The sequence below is a fragment of the Stegostoma tigrinum genome, chromosome 11 (genome assembly GCF_030684315.1).
Source record: "Stegostoma tigrinum isolate sSteTig4 chromosome 11, sSteTig4.hap1, whole genome shotgun sequence".
Lineage (NCBI taxonomy): Eukaryota > Metazoa > Chordata > Chondrichthyes > Orectolobiformes > Stegostomatidae > Stegostoma > Stegostoma tigrinum.
In genome coordinates this window covers 23,322,356-23,335,544 of record NC_081364.1, presented here as the reverse complement: position 1 = coordinate 23,335,544, position 13,189 = coordinate 23,322,356, and the positions used below count along the sequence as shown (strand labels likewise).

Sequence of the window (13,189 nt, the reverse complement as noted above, 5' to 3'; positions counted from 1 at the left end):
GAGAAAGAGAAAGATGAGGTCAACCCACCAACGGCAATCATGTCATTCCTCCCCAATGTCCAATGCACCAAGGGCCCCAAAATTCAGTGAATAAAGATGTCTTAGGTACATTATACCTACAGACAAGCTCCAAGATTAACTTCCAATTGATGGGTCAAACATTTCAAGTTTAAAGACATCCATCGCACCAAACGTTTTCCCTTCCTTCCAGGTACTGCTGGAGCAGATAGAATTGCATCTACAGCAACTGTCATGCAAGGAGTGGCCTGTAACCAGTTAGTGTTGTCATTCCCACAGAAGCATGGACTACATCTCTTTAGGTAAGAATAAAGAGATTAAAATGCAGGGTTGCCTTTTGACTTCCTGATCGTAGCACATCTTGGAGTTTTCAGAACTTGATGGTCATTATACTAGTCATACCACTGAAATTGGCAGCAAGTTTACCTGGGCCTAAAGGAATACTTATTGCTAGTGTCCTCTACCTTGAGTATTGTCATGCCTCAGGGCAACAATACATGCCATGAATCTGGCATTATTCTTCAGTATAATATGCTAATGAAACATGGAAGACAAAGCCAGCTATTCAGGAGACCCAGCCTAGAGATATTGTCTACATGCAGATGAAGCAACTCTTTGTTCTATGCCCTTCCATACAGCATCACCAGTCAAATACTTCCTGTGATCCTGACCCTCAGATGTCATTTAGGAGGAGTAACATATGACAGCAAGTTATGCATAGATGCTTTGGGAAACAGAGTCAGGTAAGAATTGGGTAATTGTTGCACTTTTCAATTATTGTATTTAAATAGGTTGCACACTGAAATGGATTATTATTCATGAAAGATATTGTCATACAGGAGTTGGTGCACTCACTTGATCCTGATCAGTCATTCAGATGGTCATTGCTGATACAGGCACAAGTCAAAGACAATTGCTATATTGCCATGTATTCGGACAGATAGTCACCCAATTAACTATCTCTTTATTTGCAGTTTGGGGCAAGGAAAACCAAGTTATAATGAAGACAAACCTCAGTGCACATTTGGTGCTCCATGGTACAGTTAGCAAGGATTCCTCAAAATAGGCTGTGTTCTGATCTCCTGGATTGACCAGAGCCATACCTGCCTTCTCAGCAATTTTGCTTATCAGCATTTCCAGTAGACTTGGTTGTGAAGCACATGGCAAGTTATCTACATCCTGGTCACCTGATCTGCAGCATTCTGCTGTTCCCACCATCAAGCCTACCCAGGCAACTGTCACTACCCTAACAAATTCATCAGCCATGTGCTGCATGTTGTACTCTCGATGGGACAGCCTCATTAAGGTACCTGTTATAGGAGCTGGAGGTTTGCTTTATCATGTAGAAACCATCAATGGATCTGATTCCCATACCTGGAGAAGTTGTAAAGGTTTAAATGATGAACGATGGAAACATCATAGTAACTTTCTGTATGTCAAGCATGGCGCACTTCTTTGTAGAGCTCCTGAGAAACGAAGGGATATGAACTGTTCAGTCAGCATAGTCAGTTTACAGAGTATGGGGGAATGGCATCTGGCTTAAATGGTGTAAGACTCTCCTTCTGTATTGTTCCTTTTTCTCTTCATTGCTAACACCATACCATGGTATGCCCATGGAAAATCATTAGAAAATCGGTCAGAATCAAGATCAGAACTATGTGGAAACATTCTTAAAATAGGTTTGAAATGCAGTTCTATGTCTCAAAAATCTCTGGAGAAGTCTTCAGGCTGTTGAAACTCAAGAAATCCTCACTTCATCCTGATGCCCTGCACAGTTACCTCTTGTGTCCCCCAACGATCTATCCTTGATCACTTCCTGTCGCTCACCTAAATGCTTGGTTCAGCAACATCTTCCAAAAACAAAGCATTATTTTTCACAATCAACCACTGAAATGGTGAAGATACTCAGTTGGTCTGACAGAATCTGCAAGGATGTCAGTTTGCTCACTGAGCTGGAAGGTTAGTTTTCAGACGTTTCGTCACCATTCTAGGTAACATCATCAGACGAAGCTTCGTCAGAGGCTCACTGATGATGTTACCTAGAATGGTGACGAAACGTCTGAAAACTAACCTTCCAGCTCAGCGAGCAAACTCACATCCAGAACCTCAACCTGAGCTACAAATCTTCTCAAAATTCGCTAGAATCTGCAAGAGTTAACATTTCAAGTCCAGCATGACCCTTCTTCAAAAAAGTTCTGAACAACAATCAAAAACTCAAAACATTCTCTGCAGATGCTCCCAGACCTATTGAGTTTCTCCAGCATTCTCTGCTTCTGTTTCAATTTTTCTGCATCCACATTGTTTGCTTTTCTTGCTTTTTACATGCACATGTTCCACTTCAGTTAAATACGGTAAAAACTGAAACCATTAGCTTTTAGCCCCTGCTCCAAACTCTGGTCTCTAGATAATGACTGCATCTCTCTTATTAGTAAGAGTTTAAGACTGAATCAGTCTATTCTCAATTTTGGTATCATGTTTGACTACAAAATCTGTTTTTGACCATACAGTTCCACCTCTGAAATGAAGCATAAATACTCTATTAAAAGTTTATCTATTGGTAAAACTCCCATTCTTTCTCTTATTACTCCTGCAAATGATTATTCCACACTCTGCTATCTGTAAGATTGAAGACATTCAAAATTGTAAAACTGGCTTTCACTTAACTCCAACCAAGCCCGATTTACTTATCAACCCTACACTTCCTAGCATACACTGGCTTCCAGCCAAGCAAATATTTTGATCTGAAATTCTCATCCTTGTTTTCAAATCATTTTGAGCTCTCCCCCTTCCCTATCTTTGTAATTAAATCCAGTCCGTCAACCTGCCAAAGGTACCTGTTCTTATCTAATTCTGTCCTCTTCCTCAATTTCAATTACCCTAACAGTGGTGGTTGTACTTTCATTCGGCTTGGCCCTACACTCTAGAATTCCCTTCTTCAATCTCTTCATCTTCTACCTCACTTTCCTCCGTAAGGCATTACGGAAAAAACAAACTCTTCCAGCAAGAAATCATGAAGTTTTATTCTGTTTAAAGTGCTATATAAATATAACTTGATGTTGTTCCTCAGATCATTTTGCCAGCTTATGTATCTTGTACATCTCAGTCTCAGCTACCCAGCAAGTAAGGCCAAGAAAGTGGGAACTGCCACTGTACTGTTCACCATTCTGACATGAGCAAATTGGTCCATTAGTGAAGCTGTATCTTGCAATTTGTGAAGGGATTGGAAAGGTCATGTTTAACAAATCTAATCCAATTTTTAAAGAAGGTTAACAGAAGTGCTGAATAAGGCAATGCACTGATATGGTCTACATGGACTTTAACTAGACTTTTGATAAGGTCCTTCGTGGTAGGCTAGAGCTCACAGCATCCACAGTTAAGTGACACAACAGATCCAAAATTGGTTGGGAGGATGGAAGTAAAATGTGATAATAGATAAATGTTTCTGTGACTGGAAATCTGCTTACGTGTAGAGATCCACACAGCTTGTACTGGGGCCCTAATGGTGTACATTAATGACTTGTATTTAAGTGGAGGAGATATGACTAAGAAATTCGTAGATGACATGAAAATTGATAGGACGGTAAATAGGAGGATATCCGTAAACTGCAGGATAATGTAAATGGACTAAGTAGATGGGCAGAACATTGGTACGTGGAATTCATCCAAAAAAAACGTGAAGTGGCTGGGGAGGTAACTGGTTAAGTGATTACACTATGAATGGAAAACACCTAGAAAGTATTGAAGATCTGTGGGACCTTGGATTGTAGACTCACAGATCCCTGAATGTTGGTAAGCCAGGTAGGCAAGGTGGTTAAGAGGGTATTTAGGATATTCATCTTTATTAGCTGAGATATTAAATACAAGAATAGGGAGTTTAAACTGGAATTATATTAAATTCTGGTTATATCACAATTGGATTATTGCATTTCCAGACACCGAATTATAGGAAGGGTGTGATTGCACTCGAGAGGGTGCAGATGAGATTTACTACGATGCTATGTGGGCTTTAGAGTCTAAGCTATAGGAAAGGATTGGCCAAACTGGGGTTATTTTCCTTTGAGCAGTGACGGTTGAAGAGCAACCTAATAGAAGTATATAGGATTACAAGGGATATAGAGGGGGTGGATAAGAAGGTATCTTCTATCCATCATTAGAGGGGTCACTAACTCGGGGTGATAATTTAAGACAAGAGGGAGAAAGCTAACAGGAGAGCTGAGGAGCATTTCTTATCATGCTGAAGGTGGTGGGGGTTGAGAGCAAACTGCCTGGTAGGATGGTTGAGCCAGAGATTCTTGTAATATTGAAGTAATACTTAGTTATTCACTTGTGTTACCATTGTCTTTGGAGTTATGGGCTAAGAGTTGTTTGATGGGATTCATGTAGTCAGATCAGTGTTGACTGGCAGACATATTGGGTCAAGAAACCTCCTTCTGTGCTATAAATGTCTCTAAGTCTGTAAGACTAAAAAAAAATGTGGAAATTCCAGGGATGCAGATTAAAAGTACAAAGTAGTAAAAATTGCTTTCACCCAAATTTCCTCAGTTATAAAAAGGTCTGCTTAATTCCTAAATATCAAAATTGACAAGGGAATTTACCCATCATATCTTCATATAAATAAATAAAACTTGTATTTCCTTAACCCCTTTCTTGACCTCAGGACATCCTAAACAGTTCCACAGTTAATTAAGTATAATTGAAGTCTATCATTGCTATAGCACAGGACAAGTAACAAGTAGTTCGTAGATAGCAATAATCTATGTAATTTATTTTCTCAATGTAGATGGTAGTTAAAAATCATCCCTGACACAGGGGAGAAGTCCATTGCTGTTCTTTGGCATAATATCATGGAAGCATTTACATCCATCTCAGCTGGCAGATAGTGCTCCAGTTCTGAAAGACAACATCTTTAACAGGACAGCAATACCTAATGAGAGTATCATCTTATATTTTGTTTTCAAGTTACTGGAATTGGAATTGAACTCACAGCATTCTGACTAATCAGTGATGTTATCAAATTACCACTGATACTTAATAGGTCTACCTACAAGTTGTTTCTTGTTACTTCACAAGCACAAATTGAAGTAAAAAGAAATGCGATGGCAAAGAGAAAACTTATGTTGCTGCATGCAATTAGGACCTGTTAACTTGTTACCCAAGACTACGTTCAATGTCCACAGTGAGTCAGGCAGAAAATTGAATCAAATCAAAAAACTTCCCTTGTATTTGGGTCTAGGAAACAAATGTTGTCAAGTCAAGCAGTGATCAAGTCGCACACATCACATCATGAATTTTGCATTGGTTAACATATTTAAAAAATGTTTGACGTCTACTGAAAAACATATTGAATACATCAAGCTAAGATTCACTCTCATTCTAATTTAGTTTTACAGTTATGGCGTTGGTTTAATTTAAGTTACACTACATCCCTCCCAACTTCATAAATTTCTTACAAAATTATGTCAATGCACATTTATGCTAAAATCCTTATCTCAATGTGTCTTCTGGATGATATTGATAATTATAGAAGCAAGTCATGTGATAATTAGCCAAGTGAAAAATATAAAATAATCACTAGCTTTACCTGCTAGAAAAATGGTGGTTAAATATAATCATGACAAACTGTGTTTAACTAATCATACAAAGAGCTCCAAACTGCAATTTGGTCAATAACTTTCTTTAGCTTTTGCTGTAAATTACATGTGATACACTCAATGATATATTCCACTGGTTGCCTTGTGCGAATGACTATCATAATTCACTTGCTGTTGTCCTATTCCGAGCGTTGCTTTTCATCCTGGTTAAAAGCTTCTCATTATGCTTCAACACTTTTCCCTTTGCTTATTCCCCTTGTTAAGTTTCACACCATTAACATCCACATTTTCTCCATCAGTTAGCTATTCTAGATAAGCACGTTGGTGTGAATGTTTTTCATTTTTTTAAGATAATACACCAGAGAATTTGCTTCACTATGAGAAATAATTCATTCTCACCATCTTTCCTCCCAAGAACATACCCTCACATAATCTAATGAACAGTTTCTGACTGTAATTGAATTTGATTGGATTTTAAACTTGGGTCCCACGGTTCAAAGTTTAGTGTTAACTGATGAACAATGCACCAATTTTACATTCTGTGCACTTGTCCTAATTAGCAGAATTAACATTCTGAAACTGTTAAATTAAAACATATTCAATATAGCAGTACTGTCAGTGAAATAACAGGAGAGCATACAAATGTTTAGAAATTTATATTACTGCAAGTTTCTAAATTTCTTTCCAGATACATTCAGTGGCAACTTTAGTCTCTGTTAATGAAGTGGAGGCCTTACTAATATTTGTCCAGCAATAACAAAACTATCCTTTGATCTTGGGCAGTATCAAATGTAACATGTTGCTTTCACTTGTATTCTGCAGATCAGCTGAACGTTCTGTTTCGGAACTTATTTTTAAAAGTGGCAATGTGGCAATATGCAGTACCTGTGGAGCTACTCTTTGGAACAATTTAATAGATTTTTTGAAAAAAATGCGTTGATTCCCGTAGGCAAAATATTTCAATGCCACCAGGATCTTCCAAGTACCTTGCTTGAGTGAGTATACATCCCCAGTAAACTTAGAATACGACCATAGCAAGTTATTCTCAGATAGCAATTTTGCACATATAGGAGTATCATGTGAGTGATACTCTAGATAACAAATGGTCATATACAGACACAAATAATATCTTATTGTCTTGGGGTTTCCATGATTAGTAACTCCAAACATCTCTAATTTGTTCCCCAGCTTAGCTAATTGCCTTTGAGTACGAAACCTGCACAGAGAAAAACAGAATATTGACCACAATGGGGGGAAAAAAATGATTCTTCCAAGGATTGTATAACAGATGCCAAAGATGATTTTGAACTAAATTTTCCTGATTGGATACAGAATGGTAACAATTAACTTTGTATCAAGTACATGTTTACACAGCTGCATTTATGCATTGAGAAAATGCATTCATTTTAGCTCGAAAACAAAACTCTCCAAAATAATGAGAAAACTTGTTTCAAAAATTCTTTGCACCTACATGAAAAGGCCATGGATGAATAATAAGCAGTTCTAAGAGCTGGCATAAGCCCAATGGGCATCTTTCTATGTTGGAACCCTCTTACAATTTCAGGAAGAATGTACACCCAATTCAATAATAAATATAAAGTAAATACAATCAACTGAAATGTTTAATACTTTCTTTTAATAAACATGCATTTTTTTTACGTGGTTATTAATTTTATTTGAATATTTTTTCTGTAATCAGATTATTCCATACTTACTCCCAGAACTCAATGACAGGTGAAGTTGCATTTGGCACAGCTGTGTGACTACAGTTGGTGGAATTCAGCTTCTGAAACTCTACACAGTTTCCTTCAAGAAAAATAAAAGGGCAGTCCATAACTAAAACAGTAATTATTAATTAGTGAAAATTAATGCTTGCATATTGGCACTTTAAAAGTTATTACAATTAATGCCATCACAGAGGGATGGCAGCCTGCACACCTTACCTGTGTTCCAAGTATGTCCACAGGTAGCCCAAGGGAGTTCAGTTGTAAAGCAGTTGAACAGGTAAAATATGGCCCAGGCCAAAACAATGATATAAAACACATTCAAATGTGCTTCAATCACTTGAGTAGCATACCCGATACCTGCAAATGAACAGCAAGCAATAGCTTACTGGTTTCTGAAAGCTCTGTATCGATGCCAGTCACGTTCAAGCTAAAGGCAGCACGAGTTACCTTCAAAAAGCGGACAAACTTTCCGCCAGCACGTTATTCCTCCCTCGCTGGTATACTGGCCCAGTGCCGTCTCCAGGAAAAACACCGGTATGCCGCAGCCGATGAAAAATATCACATATGGAATAAGAAAGGCCCCTGGAAAGGAACAAAGGCAACAAGATTAACCACAAGTTGTTAGAATTTGTCACTTCTTTATGTGACTCTGGTTAGCACCGAAGTGCTCCTGAGTTTATATTACTTTCGTACAGTGCAACTTATTTACACGCACACAATAGATAGGACGCACTATCTAGAGACATCGTATATTACTGCTTTTCCCCTAGATTGGGGGCATTTTGCTTTGTAAAACATAAATAATTCAGTGACTATGCTAACTAAAAATACGAATTTAAAGATGAAAAGCAAATAAATTCCGTATAACGGTACCGCCTCCGTTCTTGTAACAGAGGTATGGGAATCGCCACACATTTCCTAATCCAATGATCTCCCCAGCCACAGACAAGACAAATTCGATTTTGTTATTCCATTGGCCTCTGTCTGACACTTTCTTGTCGTTGGTACGAACTAAATTGACGTTCGATGCCTCGGTGTCCATCGCATCGTCTGGCTTCCCATTGATTATAGGAATCGCTTTCTCCGCTGTCATCTCGGCCTGGAGGGGGACAATGAAAAGTTTACAGCCATTACCGCATTGGTTTCCAATTCTTCCAATCACTTGCAGGTTTTGGTCTCTACAGATCAATTAGTACGGAAACTAATTTGCAATGGACTGGGGCGAATATGCGGATAAGCAAGCTCAGCATCAGCTATTCGGAGACCCCGCTCTTTATATGATCAGTTCGTGAAGATCTCCTTGCGATGCATCTGAGTGCTAAAACTGACAATGATCGTGAAGAATTACTCACCGGGTAAGGGTTTTGCTGTACACCCGCCTGTTTAGAACAGTGCTGCTCCCTTTCTTGAAATAACACAGAAATTGTCAATATACCAGCTCCGGGGAAATCCCGCCACAGCTTGCTGTGCCTGTGTGGAGGGGGTGGGGAGGGGAGGGGGGCTGGAAATCAGTTCAGATGTACTTGGTACTCTGGTGATGCCTTCTGCGAGACAACCGACTTGAGGAAACAAACGCAGTCTTTTCTCAGATGCTGCTGCTGCTGCTGTTTACTGGAGCCGAGCCATGTGCTGCTGACTGAGCTCTCTCGCTTGCCGTACGGAAATGTATCAATTAATGGCGTAATGTTTTGTTGAGTTAGTGGCGGAAAGCATTGGTGGCATGGTTTATCGCACGGCCCGCCGGCCGGTTTGCAGTCTGAGCCTGGCAAATTGCAAAGCGGATCAATATCCAACTAATAGCTGAATGTAAGGGCATGCGGTGGAGGCGGGAGTCCCGTTAGCTGTGAGCAGCCAGTTCCCTGCAAATGACAAATGTTCTTCTCATGCAGTCCTCTCTGATCCGCAGGGGTGGGGGAAGAGACAGAGAGAGGGGTGGATTTGAAAGTCAGGATCCAAACAGATAGCATGTTGTATTCAACTTTTCAAAGTTACAATGATCCTTTCCTTTGCGGATTCTCCTGGCGGCTTTCACGACTTAATTTAACAGCACCCTCCAAATCTCAGAGCCAGACTTGTGCAAAGCGTGGATATTTACATGGAAACAAACATTGGAATTGCTTGTGTCCAGATCCGCAAGACAGCCCCTCTCCACACTCTTAAAATGGGGTCCCGCTGTATTGGAGCTTTTTAGGTTTTACTGTTTACGACCAGCAACGAAAATGCCATTTTTGTAACCTGTAAGAATCCTTAACACGTAACCCGTTGGACTTCAGTGCACGAGTGCGGCGTCAATGGCAACTTGTTACATTAGCGGAAAAATAAACTGTATCATGCATCTTCTCAAATGTTATATAGTCTATCTTTAGTTCAAGTTTCCAAGTAAACAGTTTGCCGATCAATTTCTGATTGGATAATTAAGAAAAAGAAGACGAACTCCTGCAGAAATTACGTCTCAAATCTAAAATGTCGCATGAGCTCTCTGTCACCATCTTGGCAGTAAGGCATGCTCTTATCAAAACAACATTTTCTTAAACAAAGGAAGCCATACATCTCAACTCAGTTCTAACTATTGATACTCACACATAATCTCCTTAGAGTCATGGGTCTGTTTCCATACCATTTCAGTCCAAGTAGTCTATCCCAACCATGTTCCCAAGCTGAATGAATCCCAACTGCCTGCATTTGGTCCATATCCCTCCAACCTTTCCTATTCATGAATTTATCCAAACGTCTGTTAAACATTGTAACCGTACTTGCATCCATCATGTTCCCTTGCAGTTCATTCCACACACTAAACACTCTTCCATAAAAAGGTTGTGTCTCATGTACATTTTAAAATCTCCTCTCACCTTAAAAATATGCCTTCCAGTTTTGAACTCTTCCATGCTAGGGAAAAGACCCTTGTCATTCACCTTATCTATGCCCCTGATGATTTTGTAAACCTCAATAAAGTTATCCCTCAACCACATATACTCCATGAAAACAGTCCCAGTCTTTCCAGGCTATTTTGATATCTCAAACTCTCAATTCCTGGCAACATCCTGGTAAAATTTCCAAACTCTCTCCAGTTTAATAATATCCTGCCTAGAACAAAGTCAGAAGTCACACATCACCAGGTTTGTTTGAAATTACAAGCTTTTGGAGTGCTGCTCCTTCACTTGATGAAGGAGAGCACTCCAAAAGCTTGCGATTTCAAATAAACCTGTTGGATTAAGAGAGTGTCATGTGACTTGAAGGAGCAGCACTCCAAAAGCTTGTAATTTCAAACAAACCTGGTGATGTGTGACTTCTGACTTTATCCACCAGCGTCCAACACCGGCACCTCCACATTCTTCCTACAACAGGGTGACCAAAACTGCACACGGTGCTCCAGAAGAGGCTTCACCAATGTCCTCTACAGCATCAACAAAATGTCCCAACCTTCTGCTCAAAGGATTGAGCAGCAAAGGCAAGCGTGCCAAATGCCTTCTTAACCACCTTATTTGTGACACAAATTTCAAAGAATTATTACAACATTAGCCAGGGCTCTACCATTAATTGTATAAGTCCTGCCCTTGATTGTTTCACCAAAATGCAATACCTCACATTTATCCAATTAAACTCCATCAGCCACACCTCAGCCCATTGGGGATTGAGATTCCTTTGTAATCTTAGCTAACCTTCACTGTCTGCTATACCACTAATTTTTGTGCCATCTGCAAAATTACTCACCGTGCCTACTATATTCTCATCCAAATCATTTATATAAATGACAAACAAAATTGGACCCAGTACCGACACCTCTGGAACACCACTGGTCATTGGCCTCCAGTCCAAAAAACAACCTTCCACCACCACTCTTTGTCTCCTACCATAAAGCCAATTTTGTATCCAACTGGAAAGCTCACATTAAATCCCATGTGATCTAACTTCACTAATTAGTCTACCATGCATAGCCTTGTCAAAGGCTTTACCAACAATGTCTACTGCTCAGCCATCATTGACCATTTTGGTTACTTCATTAAAAAAACTCAATCAAGTTTGTGATACATGATTTTCCTTGCACAAAACCATACTGATTGTTCCTAATCATTCCTTGCCTCTCCAAATACATATATATCCTATGTTTCATAATCATCTCCAATAACCTACCCACCATTGATACCAGACTCACAGATCTATAGTTTCCAGGTTTCTTCTTACAGACTTTCTTAAAGAATTGCAAAAACATTAGCTACATTCCAGTCATCCAGTATTTCACCCCTGTTTATAGACAGACCAAATATTTCTGACATGGGCCTCATAATTTCCTCCATAACTTCATACAAAGTTGTAAGATACAATTGATCAGGTCCCAGAGATTCATCCACCTTTATACTTTCTAAGACCTCCAGCACTTCGCTTCTGCATCATGAACTGTTCTCAAAACATCAGTGTTTATTTCTCTGAGTTATGTCGTTTGTATTTCTTTCTCAACATATATTCATTTAATATCTCCCACCTCCTGAGGTTCAACACAAAGACAACCTTGTTGACCTTTAGTTGGTCCTACTTTCTCTCTAGTAGCTTTCCAGTACCTAATGTATTTATAAAATCTTGTTGGATCATTTTTAACCTGATCTGCCAAGGATACCTCATATGTCCTCTTTGTCTTCCTGATTTCCTTCTTAAGACTGTCCCTACACACTTTATACTCTTCAAGAAATTCATTTGATCCCAGGTATGTATATTTAAAATGTGATTCTTGTTTGTTATTGATGAGAACTTCAATGTCTTTATTCATGCATTGTTCCCTAACCTTACCAGCTTTGCCTTTCACTCTAACAGGAACATAATGTTTCTGAACTCTTGGTTACCACACTTTTGAAGGGCTCCCATTTGTCAGTCGTCCCTTTACCTGCAAACAATCTACTCTATTCAACTCTTCAAAGTTCATATTTCATTCCCTGAAAATTTGCCTTACTCCATTTAAGGACTTTAACTTCTTTGGAAGACTTTTTCTTTCCCACACCTGTTTTAAAACCAATAGTATTATGATCACTAGTCCCAAAGTGTTCCCCCATTAAAACTTCAGTCACTGGCCCTGCCTTATTTCGTAAGAGAATAGTGTTCACCATAACTTCCTGACTGTTGTACCCTGTTTCCATGGGCAAAACGGTTGAGGGCCAATGAACATTGATTTAATGTGATAGACAAAAGAAACAAAGAAACAGTGCCTTTCTTTAACCAGCAAAAGGTTAGGGTTTCAAATGTTTCACCGCTAGTATCCCTTCCATTATTAGATATGGAAGTGAGGATATACATAGGTGACTGTTCGAGGTTTAGCATCATTTCCAATGACTCAGGTATTGAAGCAATCCATGTGTGAAAGGAGCAAAGCCTGGATAATGGTCAGGCCTGGGCTGTTAAGTTTCAGGTAATGTTTGTGCAAATCAATTACCAGCAATGACCATCTTCAACTAGAGCAAATCTATCCATGAACTTCTTCATAGTCAATGGCATTACCACTGCTGAATCTTAGGGAGTTACAATTGTTCAGAATGTTAATTGAACCAGCAACAGAAATACTGTGGCCCCAAGTGTAGTTCAGAGGCTCAGAATCTCAAAGCAAATGACTCACCTCCTATCCCCAATGTCCACATTGAAAAGGCACAAGTTAGGAATTTGATGGAATGCTCTCCACTTGTTTGGATACATGCACATTCAACAACACTTGAAGCTTGACACCATCTGAGACAAAACAGTTCACTTCATTGGCATTGCCTTCAATATTCACTCCCTCCTCAACCAACACACAATGGCAGTCTTGTGTATCATCTACAACATGCACTGTAGCAATTTGCTTAAGTCTCCTTCAACAGCACTTTCCAAGCC

General features: G+C 39.3%; 1 protein-coding gene across 2 annotated transcripts in view; it reads right to left on the bottom strand.

Annotated features, from left to right (window-relative positions):
- The window catches only part of slc6a11b (solute carrier family 6 member 11b), a 162,204-nt gene extending 152,610 nt beyond the window's left edge, over positions 1-9,594 (bottom strand). Inside the window, exons 1-5 of one of the 2 annotated variants that reach the window (XM_048547413.2) lie at positions 8,689-9,589; positions 8,210-8,435; positions 7,784-7,918; positions 7,553-7,693; positions 7,325-7,415 (exon numbers count right to left, since the gene is read on the bottom strand). In XM_048547413.2, coding sequence (XP_048403370.1) covers positions 7,325-7,415; positions 7,553-7,693; positions 7,784-7,918; positions 8,210-8,429 — 587 coding nt within the window. In that variant the 5' untranslated portion in view covers positions 8,430-8,435; positions 8,689-9,589. Of the gene's footprint in view, positions 1-7,324; positions 7,416-7,552; positions 7,694-7,783; positions 7,919-8,209; positions 8,436-8,688 lie in introns of both variants that reach the window. The other variant, XM_059649832.1, reaches the window with a different exon arrangement.
- Between the last annotated feature and the right edge of the window lie 3,595 nt (positions 9,595-13,189).